Genomic DNA, 20,621 nt, shown 5'->3' on the forward strand with positions numbered 1-20,621 from the left:
TAATAATAATAATAAATAACTGATGCGTTGTAGAGAAGGAAAGAGTAGGCATCACAATTAGTAGTAGTCGTGGGCACAAATAACTTAGTCCGTGAAAAAAAGAATTGATAGAGACCTGAGGAAATTATTTTGGCAGATAAAGGCAAATAGTGTTGTTGGAAAATCGGTTAGCTTTGTTCCCCAGATATTATTATTATTATTGTTATTATTATTATTTGACACCTCCAGAGAGTCCAAAGACTCATCAAGGGAGAGTGTGCCAACAGCATCGAACGATTGGTCCCATTCCAAAGGAGAGCAGAGATAATGAATAGTACATGACTGACTTATGTGAAGCAGAGGTAGTTCAGTTTGTAAATCTATGGAGTGAATTAGAAGGAAGTTGAAATGGTTTAAAGCTGAACAGTTGCATTTGAATGAGTTTGGTGTTGGGCATTTAGAAAGGCTTTTGTTTTCTGAGAAGGCACTGTATCAAGAAGATCATGTAGCAAATGATCAGAGTCTACTTGTTAAGCAGGATAGCATAGCTAAATGACAGGAGGAAGATGGATACATGGGTGAAGATGTGGTTGCAGCAGCACTAGGTGATGGAATGCATAAAGGTGAGAATGAGACAAGTATGAATGAAATCAGAGTCAGGATCGAGGAAATGGGAGTGGCCATACCAAAGAGAAATGTGTGGTATAGCAACTAGAATAGAGAATGTTGGTGCTGGTAGAATGGCCTCATACACACAGGGATTATTATACTTGTACACAAATAAGGATTGAAATAAGTGAGTTAAGTTTGTTGCATTGATTGACTCAGTATGCCCAAAGATAATTGATATGTATTGTGCAAAAAAAAACAGTACTGAATGTCAGCACATTCTTCAGTACACACACTTTAAGATATGCCATTCGACTGCATGCATATTAATAGAAGAGCATATGTAGAGTCCACCCCATTACATTTAGCTGCAACAATCGTGCTGATGTTGGAAGAAAAAACGTTTATTTTCATTATTAAATATTAAATTATTTTCATTCATACGGAGTTGGTAGAGCAAATGATCCAAGCCTACAACATGTTTGTGAGCAGTTTGTTCATCATTTCTTTAAGCATGCCCCAAGAAATAGTTGAAATTTTATTTTTCACTTGGTTAGAGTATAATAAATTTAGTTTAATCCTTTATCCAAGTGTAAGCAAACAAAGTTTGCGCCTGAAAATATCTTCAGGACTGAGGTAAGGTGGTACGACACCAGGGCAACTCGTTGCAAAGGTGGAACAAGCTACCAACCACTCCTGTCTCAGTATCTCCTATAATGCAAAACACATCTCCTTGCGGATATGTCTAATGTTATGCATTAAGGGAAGGGCCACTACCCAGACTAGTTTCGACCTTTATTGAGGTCGAATGGGAGTTCATGCCTTTCATCACTGGCCTCTTTAGATTTAAAAAAAAAAAAGTTGTGCTGAGAGTCAGCTTGATAGTGAGAGAGGAGGAGAAAAGATAGAGTGGATAGTAGTAGATAGTTAAAAGAGGCCTCAGTCGATCTACTTGGCCTGACTTAAATGTCAGCACCAAGCAGATCTCCGACATTATCTCCCTCCATCCGTTCTTTTCAGCTTTCCCCGGTCAGTCACCTCTTCAGGTGTCTGCCCGAGGAAAGTGGGGAAAAACAAATGAAAGAAGCACCACATGAAAAAGAGGAACTAGTAAATAACATTAAAAATTACATGTAACAATTTGTAAGAAACTAGGTAAATTCTGAAATTTCAACCTGAATGACCAGTTTAATACTGAGAAGAGTGGGGGCAGAGCCTGGCCTGGGTGATGCAGCCCACAAGGAGCTGCATCGCCTCGGTGTAAGCCTTCGCAGCCCAGGTTCTCAGGATACCCCCTCCTGTGTGGAATAGACATAGACCTTTTTTACAACAAAAATTCTAATCTGAAAGAGGACAAAAGGAAGAAAAAACAAACCAGTTTTTTTTTTTTTTTTTTTTTTTTTTACCGCTCTGGCAGATCGATACTAGGAGTCGACTGACTTGTTAGGCGAGGTTTAAATCCTCCTGCTGTCTATTGTTGTGGGTTTTAATGATGAGATCTGCTAATTTGTCTCCACGGACGTGGTTTAGCATGTAGAGGCCTCTGTGCAGTGCTAGTCCCACATCGTCCTCTGCATCGATAAGACCAATGATCTTTTCAGGAGTGATTTCATCTATATTATCGACAAACACGTCGTTCCATTCCACTGACGACTCTTGGCCCGTTTTGTCCTGTGAGTATCAGTTGAATGTCTCCGAATGTTTCTATTGCTTTTCGTAGTCTCGCCGCCTCCTCTAGGAAATCTTTTAAGAGATGCAATATAGGTGCATTGGCCTTTGCATGAGGGAACTTTGTGGGTTCTGAAGTTGACTTTATATTTCCAACTTGTGCTGGACTTCCTTGTTTTTTCGATTTTTTAATATTTACTTCTTCAGGGCTGGCTGGCCTCTTTTGTGTGGTTTCTGCATTGTTGATTTCCATATCTACTGCCTCCGTGTCCTTGTCTATTGTGACTGCAGTGATAGTTCCGTTTTGTTGGTGCTGCTGGTTATTTTCGGTTGCTACGTCTGTAGTGCCGGTTTGATCGGTGGCCAGTTCCTCCTGCCCTTCATCTCTCCTGGTTGCAGGCTTCTCCACTGGTGTACTTGACAGTGTTTCGGAGGTGGTGGCATGATTCTTTATTGTTCCCTCATGCGCGGCCTTTAGGGTGGGGAAATCATTCGGTTCTGCGCCAATAACATTTTGGGCGGTTGTTTCCGTGTTGGGCGTAATAGTGCCTCCCAATTTTTCGGCCAGATTTCTGTCCGGACAGTCTATTTTATGGCTGTTAATGCCGCATTTTAGGCATGCCGATTGGCACTGTGCTAGTGTATGACCTGCTGTTAGGCAGTTCTTACACTTTAACTTCGGGCACTGGGCCCCGAGATGAGTCAGGGCTCCACATTTAAAACATTGCCTCTTTACTCCTGGGTAACTCACCATTACCCTGGTAGATCCGATCATTACAAAATTCGGAACTTCTGTTTTCATCGTTAACGAGAACGTGACTTCCCCCGACATCCATTCAGGGTAGTCAGCGTCTTTGCCTACTTGGACATCTCTTACGGTTCCCCATTTTGAAAAGACTTGATTAATTATGTCATTCCCTCCTTCTAGGTATACCAGAGGGAATTGCTTTATTCTCATCTTTTTAGAGATGCTACCAACGACAAAAGGATGGCAAAGTTTCCCTTCACACTCAACCCCTTTGAGTAGTTTCTCCCTTGTTGTTGTATTTTTACAAACTACTTGATATCTGCCACCCCCATAGGGGGTAAAGCCAGAAATATTATCTGCCCCTACGCAGTCAATTAGCGCTTTCGCAAATGTCCTCTTGTGTACACTTGCGTCGATTTCGAACCCGAGGGTTCTTACTCTCGGTAGAGCCAAAGACATACTTCAAAAAAAAAAAAAAAAAAAAAAGGGAAGAGTAGACCCTTGTACGATCCAAGTCCACAAAAAGATAAGATAAGAAAAACCTGTTAAACTTAGGTACAGGGGGAACACAAAGAACCAAAGCAGAAAAAAAAAGAGACAAAGGGTTCTTACCAAGGCAGCAGGACTGTAATAGGAGCTCTCTTTCGGGGTCTGGAAACTGGAATCCAAGGCTGGGATACTTTCACTGCAGAGCTGGAACATGGAGCTTTCTCTCGGGGTCTCTTCAGTGGGAGCCAGGCCCAAGTTGAGATACCATAACGCATAACGTTACTGGCTGGATGGGTGAAGCAGAAATCTTTATCTCTGTAAGTGATACTGTGAATGAGGTATTATTGAGCTACCTGCTCGCCCTCTTGGGGCCTGTAGTTAGTGATGTTCGCTGTGTAGTAGAATAGATTTTGGTCTTCTGTATTTGCAGTGTATTGCTTCACTGTAGTTGTTGGCTTGTTTGATCAGTGGATTTGAGTGCAGGGTTGCCTTGGAAAAGAATTTCTCAGCTAAGTCGTGGAGATGCGAGCGGATGTAAGGGATGTTTACTTCTCAGTGGATCTGGGAGTTTCTTATGTACCATGGGGCATCTAGGATCATTCTTAGGCACTTGTTCTGGATTCTTTGTAGTTTTTGTATGTTGGTTTCTGAGGTATGACTCCATGCTGGAGAGGCGTAGGTGATAACTGGGCGAATTACAGTTTTGTACAGCGTTAGCTTGTTTCTTGCATCTAGTTTGCTTTTGCGGTTGATCAGGGGGTAGAGTTGTGCAATTACTCTGGATGTCTTCACTCCTATTAGTTTGATGTGGTTACCAAATAGCAGTTTGCTATCCAGTTTCACACCAAGATACGTTACTTCTGTTACCCATGGGATCTTGAGTCCATGGAGCTGGATGTCATCCTTGCTGGTGACTTTTCTTCTGGAGAACCGCACAGCAGAACTTTTCAGGGGGTTTACCTGGATCCTCCAATCTGTTAGCCAAGTTTCTAGTATGTTGATGCTGCCTTGCAGCCTTCTAATTGCTAGCTGAGGGCTGCGAGATCTTGAAAGTATCGCGGTGTCATCCGCATATAGTGCTGTAATGATATTTCTCGGGTTTGGGGGGATATCAGCTGTATAGATCGAGAACAGTAGAGGTGCTAAGAGGGAACCCTGTGGCACGCCTGCACAGATCTTGCGTTTGGATGACACTGTTCCATTTAGTTGGATTTGCATGTGTCTGTCACTTAGGTATGCTTTAATTAGTTTGACTAGTTTTATTGGGAATTAAATTGTATAAGTTTGTAGAGAAGTCCCTGATGCCATACCTTATCAAAGGCCTTCGCTATGTCGATGAAGACTGCAGCCGTCTGGAGATTCCAGTTAAAGCCTCCTGCTATGTATTCTACCAGACGGTGTATTTGTTGTGCTGTGGAGTGTTCTCTGTGGAATCCGAATTGCTCGTTTTGATGATTCCGAGCTTGTCAGTGATTGCTTGTAGCCTTGTGAGTATAACCTTTTCAGTGACTTTTCCAAGACTTGATAATCGGCTAATGGGTCTGTAGCTTTCTGGAAGTTGAGGATTCTTACCTGCCTTTTTTATAGGTATGATATCTGCTGTTTTCCAGGTTGTCGGGAAGTGCTGAAATCTGATGATCGCGTTTGTTATATTAACAATATGTATTATTGCTTTTCTTGGAAGCAACTTTAGTGTTCTGTTGGTGATGCCATCAGGGCCTGGAGCCTTTTTGTTGTTCAGTTGTGCTATGATTTTGGTTATTTCCCCTGGGGTAGTGGGGGAGATGGGTTCTGAGGTATCTGTGAGATTTAATGCTTTCCTGACATGGCGATGAACTTTATAGATGAAATTAATGTTAAGACTTTTGTACGATGGGCTGCACTGCTCCTCCAGGTTGTCTATGAGGGCTTCTGCCTTTTCCTTGTTTGGTTTGTATAGGAGGTAAGGGCTGCCTTTTGGTGCGTAGGATTTTTAAGAATTTCCATATGGAGTGATCTTCTGGGTTGAGTGTGGTTAATTTGGTTTCCCATTCTTGATTTCGGTGGTTTTGTAGAGCTTCTCTGACTTTTCTGTTGAGTTTGTTTAGTGTTGTTTTGTCCTGTGGTGCTCTAGTGTTGTGATATCTCTTTCTTGCTTTGTTCTTGGTTCTAATCAGGTCCATGATTTCTTCTGGGATCCTGTTGGTGGTGTGGTGGAGAGTGGTTTGCTTTACTGAGGCTATTGCTTTCTGCATTTGGCTTGTTAGATTGATTATGGCTATATCTATCTCTTCTTTTTTCTGTATGATGGGTGGTGGACCAATGTATTCTGGTAGAGTTTTTGCGAGTTTGTTCCAAGCTATAAAGGAGTGCTGGGGTGAGAACTGTTCTTGATTGCCTAGCCTGAGCTGAATGGGGTTGTGGTCTGATGAAAGTTCTTCTATTGTTTCTAGTTGGTATTGGTATGGGATGCTTTTAAGTATTACGATGTCCAAAACATCTGATCTTCCTGTTGGGCTGTGGTGAGTGGGCTCAGTAGGTCCAACCACAATGGCAGAGTTGTGCATTGCATAGTTGTATAAAATGTGTCCTTTGGTGTTAATGGATGAGCTAAACCAGGCTGTATGCTTGGAGTTGAGATCTCCTGCTAAGATTATGGAGTCTTTGGATCCGAGGATAGAGTCTAGGTCAGATATGAGTAGTGGGATTCCAGGTGGGTTGTACGCTGCGTAGATCTTTAGACTGCCTGCGTTGCTGGTGTGTACCTCCACTCCGGTCACCTCTAGGTTCATAGTTGGGAGGTCAGTTACTGTGTTATGGTTTAAGTAGCTTTTTATGTAGACAGCAGTGCCTCCTCCTCTTGCACCAAGTCAATCCTTTCTGTACATGCTAAAGCCTCGGAGTCTTGGGTTATTTGCTGGTCTGAGGTGTGTTTTGTTGACTAGAATGATGTCAGGTTTGTATCTGGATGCAAATTCTGGGAGTTCCAGGATTTTGTTATTCCATTTGCATTCCAAGCTACAATCTTTAGTGAGTTTGGTTTGTGTTTTCTATTCATGACAGAGGGCTGTTAGGATGGATTGTGTTCCTTGTAGGAATCTCTTTCTGGAGGAAGGTGAGGGGCTTGTCATGCTAAATTCTTGCAGCATGGTGGCAAGCGAGGCAGTTAAGATTTTTTCTAAGTTGGAGCCTCGCTGTTTGTAGGATGTGGAGTTCTTAGGTCGTGCAGCCTCAGCATACGTTTTTGTCATGTTGGTTGGCTGTGTTGTTGGCGTGAACTGAGACGAGGGGTGAGTTGCCTGCTTGGTAGTGGAGTTATTACCGGGAGGGGGTCTGAGGCTAGTTTTTGTTATCCCACGATTTCTTGGGTGGGACATACACCCCTTGTAATTGGCAGGGTGAGGTCCTCCACAGTTAGCACAGCATGCCGGTGTTGTTTTTGGCTTGGTGCAGGTGCTAGTCGGATGTTCTTTGCCGCATTTTAGGCATCTGAAGGGTGCTTTGCAGAGCTTTTGGGCATGCCCTGACGTTTGGCATCTATGGCATTGTCCTGCCGATGCCTTCTTTCTTAGTGGCTCAGTTGTGATTTTGAGCCCACATATATTTTTTAATTCGTATATTCTTTTTTGCATGTTTGATATCTCTACCAGAACTAGTGGCATAGGTTTTTTATCCGATCTTAGCATTCTGCTCACTTTAACTGGGGTCAGGTCTTGGTTGATGAGATCGGCATTGACCTCGTCAGTCGTGATTCCCTCGGCAACCCCCCTGAGAACCACTTTTAGGTTCTTCTCACTAGCCAGTGCAAATGTGTGAAAAGGCAGCATGGAGTTGTCCAGCATTTTTGTAACCATGCGGTAGTCTGCGACTGATTCAGGTTGTATCTTTACCCCTTCATCTGTGTTTCTGGCCCAGGAATAGTTGATGTTCTGTTCTCTGAGCGATTTCGAGACTGAGGTCCACTTATGTTTGTCTCGAAGGATTACCGGGGCTTTGACGACTTTGAGAAGAGCTCTCACAAACGTCGCTTTGTCGATATTTGGGTCAATTTCGATCCCGAGAGTACGAACTCTTGGCAAGAATTTCGACATTGTTTAAAAGCAAATACCTTACCAACAGAATAGCAAATTTCAGTCCCCAAAAGGAAATACCCTAAAACGGACCTGCACCGATTGGAACGAGGCCGCATAAAATAAAAACCAACAAAAGAAAAACTAGAAGGGTTCTTACCAAACAATACTGGAATAGGAGCTCTCTCTCGGGATCTGGTAACTGGCAACTGGAATCCAAAAGAAGACTGGAACATGGAGCTTTCTCTCGGGGCCGCTTTATTGAGGTCTCGTCAGTGGGAGCTAGGCTAGTTCAGTGGGAGCCAGGCCCAAGTTGAGATACCAGGCAGAAGCATTAGCAGGTCATCTCCACCTATAGGAATTGCCAAATGGTGTGCCACTCTTTTTTAATAAATTACTCTGGATTTAGAGAAAGATGTTGAAATTTTATTTTTCACTTGGTTAGAGTATAATAAATTTAGTTTAATCCTTTATCCAAGTGTAAGCAAACAAAGTTTGCGCCTGAAAATATCTTCAGGACTGAGGTAAGGTGGTACAACACCAGGGCAACTCGTTGCAAAGGTGGAGCATTTGGCAATTCCTATAGGTGGAGATGACCTGCTAATGCTTCTGCCTGGTATCTCAACTTGGGCCTGGTTCCCACTGAAGAGACCTCAATAAAGGTCGAAACTAGTCTGGGTAGTGGCCCTTCACTTAATGCATAACATTAGACATATCTGCAAGGAGATGTGTTTTGCATTATAGGAGATACTGAGACAGGAGATGTTGGTAGCTTGCTCCACCTTTGCAACGAGTTGCCCTGGTGTTATACCACCTTACCTCAGTCCTAAAGATATTTTCAGGTGCAAACTTTGTTTGCTTACACTTGGATAAAGGATTAAACTAAATTTATTATACTCTAACCAAGTGAAAAATAAAATTTCAACATCTTTCTCTAAATCCAGAGTAATTTATTAAAAAAGGGTGGTACACCATTTGGCAATTCCTATACGTGGAGATGACCTGCTAATGCTTCTGCCTGGTATCTCAACTTGGGCCTGGCTCCCACTGAAGAGACCTCAATAAAGGTCGAAACTAGTCTGGGTAGTGACCCTTCCCTTAATGCATAACATTAGACACATCCGCAAGGAGATGTGTTTTGCATTATATTGCATTATAGGAGATACTAAGACAGGAGTTGCTCCATCTTTACAACGAGTTGCCTGGTGTTGTAACCGCCTTACCTCAGTCCTGAAGATATTTTCAGGCGCAAACTTTGTTTACTTACTCTTGGATAAAGGATTAAACTAAATTTATTATACCAAGAAATTTCAACATCTTTTTCTAAATCCAGAGTAATTTATTAAAAAAAGGTGGCACACCATTTGGCAATTCCTATAGGTGGAGATGATCTGCTAATGCTTCTGCCTGGTATCTCAACTTGGGCCTGGCTCCCACCGAAGAGACCTCAATAAAGGTCGAAACTAGTCTGGGTAGTGGCCCTTCCCTTAATGCATAACATTAGACACATCTGCAAGGAGATGTGTTTTGCATTATAGGAGATACTGAGACAGGAGTTGCTCCACCTTTGCAATGAGTTGCCTGGTGTTGTACCGCCTTACCTCAGTCCTGATTCAGGTGCAAACTTTGTTTGCTTACACTTGGATAAAGGATTAAACTAAATTTATTATACCAAGAAATAGTGTCATCATTGCCTTAATTGATAGGTTCTGACACCGGGAGTGTTCTGCCACAACGCAAAGGGCATTTTGGGGAGGCCATGAACTATTAACACAAATGAGAATCACGGGTATGTGCTGAAGCAAGTGTCACTCTGAAACACAGTCAAAGCTGAACAGCAGTAAAACTTGGGATATATCAAGGCGATCACTACAGAGAATCCTTAAGGAGCTGGGTGCCTTTTCATACATCATTCAGATGGGTCAGTGTTTAACAGCAATGGATTACACTACACAGGAGGCATACTATGCAGATGAAATGCATTTCCATGTAAGCAGTCATGTAAACAGATGACTTTACAGGTTTCCAGGTTTCTCGAGACCTGAATTTGTCCAAGAGAAACCTCTTTGCAGTGAGAAGGTCACCACCTGTGTGCAGTTTTCAGCCATGGCATAATTGGACCCTACTTCATCGAAGAGGGTGGTGTAACCGTGACCTTGAATAGCTAATGCTACATCAGGAATGTGTTGGTTTCATTCACCCAAGATTTGCATAAGATGTGTCATGCAAAAAACATTCCATTTCATGCACAGGTATTCCAACAGGATGGAGCAACTTATCACACATCATGTGGTTCTAGAGCCTATTTACCAGAACACCTCCCAGGGAGGCTCATTTCAAAGTTCACAGAATTCCCGTAGTGTTCATGTTCTCCTGATTTCTCCAGACTTGATGCCTTTGTCCGGGGTATGTTAAAGGAATGGGTATTCCACCATGACCTACTTTCAAACCTTGATGAACTAAGGGATAAAATTACATGATATGACCAGCAGATATGCCAACCCTTGTTCTCCAAGATGACAGAGAACCTTCATATGTGCTACAAAACCTGTCTTGAAAGACAAGGTGCCCATTTCGAGCACGTAATCTATCATCAATGCTTTATTCAACCAAGATTCCACCAATAGTTGTGGATATACATATCATCATGTGTAAAGATATATTTCTATGTTAACAAACAACCTGTTTACTCCATAACATATATCATTGTATTTATTCAGTACTTTTTTCTTTTTTTTTTGTGCCATACTGTATAAATGAAAGTTGGTTATCTGAGGAGGATATGACGTGATATGACGTGATGTCAGGAATAGAAATGGAAGGATATATAACTTTTCAGAAGGATAAGGTGAAAAGAGGAGAGGGGAGGAGTCCAATAAGGATTGTGGAGGAATTGAGTCCACAAAGTGCTGAAGTTGATAGCACATGCACAGATATTGAATCTGGATGGTGTGAAGTTGAAATTAACAGGCTAGTATATCTGATAGAATGCTGTTATAGTCAAGGGAATGTAGAGAATACTGATTGTGAAATGTTTATGCAAATTGGTCAGGCATGTAAAAGGAGGGTGATCCTGATGGGAGACTTTAATTACAGATATATACAATGGAAGGAGGAGATAGGTATGGGGAATAAGTAGAGTGAGTTTATTGAATTTCTGAGAGAGAAATATCTTAAGCAGAATGTGACTGAAGCAACTAGAGACTTGAATGTTTTGGATTTCGTGATAACTTCACAAGATGTAGTTATTAATGAAGTATTAACACTGATGCCAGTTGGTGAGAGTGATCATCATGAGGTACTCGTTTGGGAAGTGGTGAAACAAGAAAAGGTTACTGCCAAAAACAGATACATGGGGAGATATAAGGCAGGTGATTATAGGAAGCTCTGTAGTCATTTAGCATCAATATGTTGGACAGATGAGCTGCGCAGAAAGATGTTGACAGTGCAGGAAATTTATAAGACAGTATCTTGTCTTATAAATTTCTGTCATATAAATTACCTGCATACCAAGGGTTAAGCAAGTAAATAGAGTAGGGATAAAAATGGATGAACAGTGAAATCAAATAAGCTATTGGAAAAGAAAAGGCTATGGAGGAGGTACAAGACAGTTGGTGGTAGTGATTGGATTCATGAAGGGCATGGTATAGAAAGAAAAGGTACTGTATGAGAAGAGATTGGCTAGTCAGGCCAAGGTTAATTCAAGGGAAGTTTTCCACTATATGGCAAGCAAGAGAAAGAATAATTATGGCTGACACTGGTGGATAGTCACAGCAGTAGAGTGACTCTTGCAAAGGATAGAGTGGAATTATTGAACGAGCACTTTATCAATGTATATCATACTGGTGTAAATGATTCTGTGCAATATATAAAAGTAAGGCAAGTATTAGGAGAATTGGAAGTGAAAGAATCAGAAGTGTATCAGGTCGTGATTGCATTAGATGTTAATAAGGCTGTGGGAATGGATGACATATCACCACTTATTCTTATGGAATATGCAGGACAGTTAGCTATGCCCTTGACCTGGTTGTTTAATAAAAGTCTTGAAGTAAGAGGGTTCCTAAGAAGTGGAAGGAAGGCAAAATAGTACCAATCCATAAGCATGGTTCTAGGATAGAAGTTTTTATTATAGAACAGGCTGTATAACTGCAGTTGTAGTCAAGGTGTTAGAGAGATTGGTTAGGAGTAGAATACAGGATTGGATTGATGAACATAGCATTCTTTATAATGGCCAGCATGGATTTGTAAGGGGGGTGGGTCTTGTTTTAGCCAAGTTAATTGCATTTTATAATAATGGAATGAGTGTGTTAGAGAAGGGAGAATCATACACAACAATATTCTTGGACTTTGCAAATGTGTTTGATAGATTACCACATGATAAATTGGTGTACAACCTACGGAGGATGAGAATAGATAGTATATTGGTTAGATGGATTGGAGATTGGCTGTCTGAATGATACTAGCAAGTTGTGTATGATGAAGCAACATCTCAAAAAAAAAAAAAAAGCAGGTACCGGTGGCATGTCCCAGGGTTCTCTTCTTGGGCCCCTGCTGTTTAAATTATTTCTAAATGATCATGTGAACTGACTGGAGGATCTTCAGTTTGGTGATGATGCAAAGTTGGGGAGAATTATAAGTAACACTACTGATGTTAATTTCCCTTCAGGAAGATTTGAAAAGACTTTTGAATTGGACAAATGAGTGGGGTTACAGTTTTAATATTAATAAATGCAAGATGTTGCATTTTGGAGTGCAGAAATATAAGGCACTTTACCACTGGAGGCTTGTACATAAGCACTGCGACACTGCAGCACCCTCAAGGGAAAAATGAAAAAATTAAATTTTGTTTGTGTTTATAAATAATAACAATGCTTACAGCATTGTATAAATGCAATACAACATGTTAAATATTACAGCTTATGTTTCAACATTGACTGAATAGTTAATAATTGGAATTATTCGATTAACGCTTTAGATTACGAAACAAATGCACTGTGATCTAACGCAGAGTCGGAATTATTGTGCTCATTCAGCTGCATCTAGACTCACCGATATTCGTTTGCACTTTACACTGCATGTAACAAGTGAATCCGACACTGCTCAACGAGCAGTGTTGCTACAGATAAATTGTATGCTTGCCGTGTTATTTCTGTGAGATACAAAACTTTTATTAAAAAAAGGTATTTTTGGCAAAAATATTTCACCCTCACCACGAACACACACCAATAATAAAAGTTTCATATCTCACAGAAATAATGCGCGCAAGCATACAATTTATCTGTAGCGACACTGCTTAACGAGCACTGTTAGATTCATTTGTTACGTGCAGTGACCAGCGCAAACGAATATCGGCGAGTCTCAAAATTCTCGAAGTATGTAAATTTACTTATTCTCGAATATGTAAATTTACTTATTAATAAATTGGTTACTGATTAGGAAAAAAATTGATTATTTTTCTTATTTTGTAAATGCAGCCCCCCCCCCAAATTAAAATTTTCACTGGACGCCACTGCTCTCTACTATAGTGACGATTCTGTGCTGCAGGAAGTGGATGAGATTTCAGATTTGGGAGTGATGGTTGATAATAGACTGAAGTTTAGAGGGCATATTGCAAGTGTTGCAAAGACTGCACATCATAGTGCCACTATGATAAGAAGTGCTCTAATAAGTAGATATAAGGATGTGGTTGTGCCATTATAAAGCACTTCTCCGACCACACTTGGACTATTGTGCTCAGATTTGGTCACCTGCTTTTCAATGTGATGTGGAAGTATTTGAGAGGGTCCAGAGACAAGTGAATAAGACAATATCAGGACTTTAGAATGCTGCTATGGAAAGAGAGAGAGAGAGAGAGCAGTGGTTGAAGAAATGTGGATTGCAAGATTTGGTGGATAGGATATCATAATAGAGATGTTTAAATTAGTGAGATAGTTTTATCAAATTAATCCAAAAGCAATTATAAAAAGAATAGAAGGCAAGAGGTGAATAACCAGAGCCCATCCCTGGAAGATATGTAAGAGTGTGATTATGAGGGGTGTGAGTAGTAGATTTTTTTACATGGAGAATTGTCACTGAATGGAACACATAGCCAAAATATGTTGTTAATGCAAGGAGTGTTAAGGATTTTAAACTTTTCTATGATAAGTATGTTGTCAGTTGAATGAACCTTTCACGATGAGTCTGCCAACTCCATGGAAGGTGTAGTAATAATAATAATTATAATTAAGAAAATGCCAACAGTTTATCTTGAAGAGCATTTTCTTAGTTACTGTGGAGTTATAACATTTTATTCCTTCAGTTCCATTGAACCTGATTACAAAATAATTATATGTTTGGATGGGAAAGCAGGAGAGCACACGTATAACTCAATAACAAAATGCCAAACAACCAACATCAGAACATGTTGTTTAGAGTACTCATATGTTAGGGTGGAATTTTTTGTTTGAATAATAAGCAAAATGCCAAACAACTGCTGGAATGGAGTACTGGATATTAGGTGAACGTTTGAAAAATTCAGATCTAATGTACTCGCTGTATACCAGTTGTGACAAAACTGTTACATAACAGGAATATCTAAACTATAGTTCATTGTTTGGTAATTAGTATAAACCTTGCTTTGCTACATGAATTGATCCCATTAAAATTCTGATCTATGAAATCATGAATTATTTGAAGTTAAAATTAATTAATAATAAGTATTAATAATAATATCTCATTTTTGAAAAAAAAATTTAGAGTCATCTTCTCGCAGTGATGTAGCTACTACAACAGCCCTGATGGCACATTTAGAAAAGAAATCTCAGCGGTCAGAAACCAGTCGCCATAGCCATAGTCACAGTCACAGCCACAGCCACAGTCAACAAAGTCATAGTAGAGATCTTCCTTCTTATTTCTCATCTCCAGTTAGGAAACCCACTCCAAACATAAGCAGCTCACAAAATCGGCAAGTTTCTCAACAAGCAGGGCCTTCTACTAGCCACTGTAAGCTAATTTCTTTATTCATCTATTTAATATTACAGGATAACTATGTACTAAGAAAAATTATAGATAGAAACTTAAACTTACATGAAATAAATTTATTAGTTATAAAATTTTTACCTATATATCATAGTCATCCTCAGTACATTATTATTATTCAGACCTCCATGGAGTCAAAAGACTCATCGTGGGAGGTCCTTCTTAAGAAACACAGAGTCTATGAAGACTCATCGTGGGAGGTCTCTCCTAGGAAACACAAAGTCTATCATACCACTCCTTAAATTCATTGACCATTCTCACTCTCACCACTATATCAGGAAATGCATTCCATGGTTCAACCACCCTCCATGCAAAGAAACCACTCCTCACCCTCTTGCTCACAGTTTCAAGTATAGAAGAAGGAGAGGTGCTATAATTGAGACTTTTAAACTGTTGAGAAGTGGTTACAAGGTTGACACTGGGGAGTTCTTATGCTTGGTTGAATAGTGAGAAGAAATGATGACAAGGGGCCATCCCTGGTTCCCACTGTTCAATCAAGCATAAGAACTCCCCAGTGTCAACCCTGCAACCACTTCTCAACAGTTTAAAAGTCTCAATCATATCACCTCTCCTTCTCCTATCCACCAAACTCTGTATTCCACATTCTCTCAGCCGATCCTCATAACTAACATTGTACAGCCCTGAAACTGTCTTTGTTATCTGCCTTTGTAACCTTCCCACAGTTAATTTATCCCCTTCAAATCCTGGGGACCAAATCTGAGAACAATAGTCTAAGTATGGTCTCATCAGAAACTTATACAACGGAATGATAATACTTTTATCTCTGCAGGTCAGCATCCTTCTTATTATTACAGCAATCCTTTATGTTACCTTCACCACCTTTGCAATATGTCCCTTGAATTTCAGGTTTCGATCACTCACTCATCAACCCCATATCTCTTGTCTCCCCTACTTCCTCCAGTATATCTAATCCAATAGAGTATGCAGCGTGCAATCGATGTGTCCCAAACCTCAAGACCTTACATTTTGCTGCATTAAACCGACATCCCCAATCATTTGCCTATCTGTCTAGCTTATTCAAATCCTCTTGCATGACTACCACATCTGCACTATTACTAATAATACTCCGCAGCTTCACATCATCCACAAACAACTGAACATCACCCTGCAATCCACTGACAATGTCATTGATATAAAGGTTAAACAATATAGGTCCCAGTACTGAGACCTGCAGGATACCACTTGTAACCCTCTGTCTCCTTGAAACTGCCCCACCATACACAACTCGCTGATACCTATCAACTTATCATGTAGCATCCTGTCAAATGCCTTCACTAAATCCAAGAAAATTGCAGTATATGCCTTTCCCTCATCTACTGCTCTTGAAACTTTATTATAAAAGACTAGCATATTGCTAAAACAAGAGCTCCCCATTCACAAATCCATGTTGAATCTCACAGATAACATTACCCTCATCTGCCCGATGCTGTATAAGGTCCCTCAGTAATTTCTCCAAGATCTTAACAACTACTGATGACACACAAACTGGCCTGTAATTAGACACTTCCAATCTGCTACCACTCTTATGCAATGGTACTATCTTACCTTCCTTCCATTCCTTGGGCACCTTTCCCACAGCCAGACTTTCATGAAAAACCAGATCAAAGGCTCTGTCAGTTCTTTAGCACATTCTCTCAATACTCATGGTTTAATGCCATCCAGTCCCACTGCTTTACTGACATCCAGAGTACTCAGTATTTGGAACACACTCTCCTGCTGCACCTGTAAACCTCAAACCTGCCCTATCCCTCTAGTATTAAAATTTACTCCTCCAGAATGAAATACTCCAATAAAGTGTTCAAGAGCAGTTGAACAATTCCACTATGTCCTCTGCATCAGTCACTCTATTCCCATTTTTATCCCACAATGTCATTCTTCCACAGTCGTTTCTCCTCCTTCTGGCCACATAGCTAAAAAATTCCCTAGGATTTTTTTGGATCTTAGGGCCAATCTCTTTTCATATTCCAGTTTTGCCTTCGTTACCATACTAGTCACTCTCCTGGCTTGTGTCTTATATTCTTCATGCATCTTCTCTTCACCTGTCACCTTATATCTCTTCCATAGCCTCTTTTTCACATGCAGCTCCTGTTTGATATTGTTTGTCATCCACTTTACTCCAAATTGTATCCTCTTCCGTACTCATGGAATACAGCTTACTATTGCTGCTAACAAATATTCGTTCACAATTTCCCAAGCACTAATGATATCCCGTCCTTCCAATTCCTGCCTCCATGAAACTTCCCCAAGTTGTAAGACTATTATAATCACCTGCCTTATAATTCCACATATGTTCCTGCATGTCTATTCATCTTCAAGTCAAAATCATATGATCACCCTCTCCAACAGGTGGGAGAGAGTGACCTGTTGCCTAATAATGGAACACTATAAAATTGCAATAGAAGAATCATTTTCAAAAAGCACCAGAGTGTTAATGGAACTACAGACAGTCAGTAAAATTTATCTATCTCATCAAGCATTGAAAAATTTCTTCTGCATCAATCATGTAAGATCCCTTTATTAACTTATATATTTCTATCATATGCATCTTTTTTTGCATATCAACCAAATTTTGTAACTCATAAAACTTCAACCACCACTTCCACATCCTACATAATGAAGGTAGTCAAACTGCACACAGTGGTTCAAATGTTGCTGTAACAAACCCCTGTTAGGAATAATAACCTCCCTATTTCTACTTTCAGTGTATTCTTCAGCATCCAAGTGATTTTTTTTTTCCATTTTCCTCACTTTTGCAATATGCTGCCCCTCTGAACTCAACTCCTTGTCCACCATCAGCCATCAGATCTCTACTCCTTATCAATCTCATGGAGTGCAGTTCATTAAATGATATACAAGAAAAAAAAAAAAAAAAAATTCGCTGTCCACCATCACTCCCTGCTATCCTGGTTGGCCAAGGGATGGCACGTCTGCTTTGAAACCAAATAAATAATGAGTTAGAATCCCACTGCAACCATGGATGTTTGTGAAGATCTTTAGGTGGTTTAATTTCCTCATCTAGAATGAGATCACCATTCGATTATTAGATATGCCTAAAGCAGCTAGAAAAAGTTCCATATTTGGTCTCCAGAGAAGAATTTCCAGATTACCTAATTCTTAGCTTGCCTAGATTATTAATATACAATATATTGATTATTTGAATGAGATGGACATAAAAAATAAATTTAAAAATCCCTTGCCTCACCAGTTTTCCTGTAGTCCAGGAAAAATTCAATTCTCAATCTCTTTATCCCAAATTCCATAACCTTCCACTTTGCCACAATAATTTTCCTGTGCACCATATCATCAGACTATTGAAATCATCTTTCAGGATACCGTCAATCATTATCCTGTGCCCACAGTCATTTTATTAAAATAATCCAACAGGATTTCTTTGTTGCTCTTATTAAACAATGCTTTTCTCAGTTTGGCATTATCAGCAAATCATAGATACTCCTGCATGAATCAGTCATTCGCTACATAATATAATTGACAAATATAATTTGTCTTCAAATCTGTCTTCAGCTGCTTCTATATAATTGGCAAATTATATAAAAGCAGCTGAATTACATTGCTAGTCACCCAATGCCTTTGCAAAAGCCTAGCAGTATTATGGTATTGTCATTTCCTTTTTGCTCAAATCTCACTTCATTATAGAAAGTGAATAATCCATTTAAGGCAAGACATATCCATTCATACTGTTATGCTTCCTCTCATAGAGTGTCATGTTCTTATATACGCATTCCTAAATTCTGCCCTTAAAACTTTTTCAATATTTAACTACCATTCTTAAGATACTGATCAGTTTCTAATGTGATACTTCAGTCTCAGAATCTCACTTATGTAATGAAAGTATTTTGGCCACTTTCCACTCTTGTGGGACGCACCAGAACTGAGACTTAAATTGCTTGCCATCTGTGACACTACTACTTATTTCACAACACACAAGCCCATGTCATATCCAATACCATGGCCGTGTTCACATTGATATTTTGTAATATCCTAAGCACCTTCTTTTCATCCATCTATATTCTCACAATAATATAGAAACAATAATTACAGCACTAAAAAGGAGCCAACTAAGCTGGTTTGGATATGTTTCAAGAATGAACCCAGAAAGACTACCAAACATATTACCAAGCAGAGGAAGACTGAGAAAGAAATGGATTAAAATGCAATTTTATTTAATGCTGACCACAAAAACAGACTTATATTATAGCCTACCAGTTTTGCCAGCAGACTGTCTGGCTTTTTCAAGGCGTTTATGAAAAGACATAAAAACTAGTAAATGCAAATTGAGAGGAACATAAAAAACATTGTAAAACAACTAGTAGCTAAGGTTACACATTCGCGTGACAGAGAGGACTTATTGTTCTTATTCATTATCACGCATACGTGTTTGTTGTAAATGTGTAATGTGATTACTGGCTAGCTGTAATTCAGCTTGATTAAGAGAGAGGATAAGGTTTTTCCACGAACTGTTTAGAATTACACCCCGATTTCTGTTGAGGTTTCCGGCAGTTATTGACACTATTGTGGCTTCCTTGAATAAACAATGTCTGTAGTCATCATTGAGATATGGCATGGAGCTGTTTTGCCACTCTATCGTGTGGTTAGACGTACAGAATGATGTGCTAAGCCAGAAAAGATACTTCTGTTGTGGTTTACATCACCAACATGTTCTTTTTGTCTGATTTCTAAACTCCATGAAGTTTGTCCTATGTACGCAAGACCACAGGAGCAGGGAATGTAATATACTCCTGGATATTTGTAGAAAGGAACCTTATCTTTTGGGGATCCTAAAACTTGTCTGATGCTGGTGGTTGGTTTGCCGACCACTCTGATGTTGTAGGATCTTGGTATTCTTGCTATTTGATAAGAAATTGACTTGATGAAAGGGATCACTACAGTAGAAATGTGCTGGGAGTGTGATTCTTCTTGTCTGGGGTTGTCATTGTATAGATATTTTTTTATGATGTTTTGAGGATATCCATTTTGTGATAATGTGTTGGCTATTAGTGAGAGTTCAGTCTGAGTATCCTCCTCTTCTGATATAAACTTTCTGGCCCTATATTTCAACATGTGGATAATGCTCAGTTTGTGTGTCTTGTGATGGTTTGAAGTATAATGAAGATATCTTCCAGTATCTGTGAAGGAGGATACTCAGACTGAACTCTCACTAATAGCCAACACATTATCACAAAATGGATATCCTCAAAACATCATAAAAAAATATCTATACAGTGACAAACCCGGACAAGAAGAATCACACTCTGAGCACATTTCTACTGTAGTGATCCCTTTCATCAAGTCAATTTCTTATCAAATAGCAAGAATACTAAGAGCCTACAGCATCAGAGTGGTCGGCAAACCAACCACCAGCATCAGACAAGTTTTAGGATCCCCAAAAGATAAGGTTCCTTTCTACAAATATCCAGGAGTATATTACATTCCCTGCTCCTTTGGTCTTGCGTACATAGGACAAACTTCATGGAGTTTAGAAATCAGACAAAAAGAACATGTTGGTGATGTAAACCACAACAGAAGTATCTTTTCCAGCTTAGCACATCATTTCTGTACATCTAACCACACGATAGAGTGGCAAAACAGCTCCATGCCATATCTCAATGACGACTGCAGACATCGTTTATTCAAGTAAGCCACAATAGTGTCAATAACTGCTGGAAACCTCAACAGAAATCACGGTGTAATTCTAAACAGTTCGTGGAAAAACCTTATCCTCTCTCTTAATCAAGCTGAACTACAGCTAGCCAGTAATCACATTACACGTTTACAACAAACACATATGCGTGATAATGAATAAGAACAATAAGTCCTCTCTGTCACGCAAATGTGTAACCTTAGCTACTAGTTGGTTTACAACGTTTTTTGTGTTCCTTTCAATTTGCATTTACTAGTTTTTATGTCTTTTCATAAATGCCTTGAAAAAGCCAGACAGTCTGCTGGCGAAACTGGTAGGCTATAATATAAGTTTCTTTTTATGGTCAGCATTAAATAAAATTGTATTTTAATTATTAATGACC

General features: G+C 39.7%; 1 protein-coding gene across 1 annotated transcript in view; it reads left to right on the plus strand.

The window, feature by feature from the left end:
• Window positions 1-20,621, plus strand: part of LOC150093941 (cell adhesion molecule Dscam1-like) — a 1,598,688-nt gene that overhangs the window by 1,252,206 nt on the left and 325,861 nt on the right. Inside the window, exon 27 of the mRNA XM_090412925.1 lies at window positions 14,278-14,523. Within this exon, the coding sequence (XP_090269051.1) occupies window positions 14,278-14,523 (246 nt within the window). The remainder of the gene's footprint in view (window positions 1-14,277; window positions 14,524-20,621) is intronic.

The sequence above is a fragment of the Typopeltis vanoorti genome, chromosome 23 (assembly GCF_054136105.1).
Source record: "Typopeltis vanoorti isolate ZY-2024b chromosome 23, IOZ_Tvanoo_1.0, whole genome shotgun sequence".
In the NCBI taxonomy this organism is placed as follows: domain Eukaryota; kingdom Metazoa; phylum Arthropoda; class Arachnida; order Uropygi; family Thelyphonidae; genus Typopeltis; species Typopeltis vanoorti.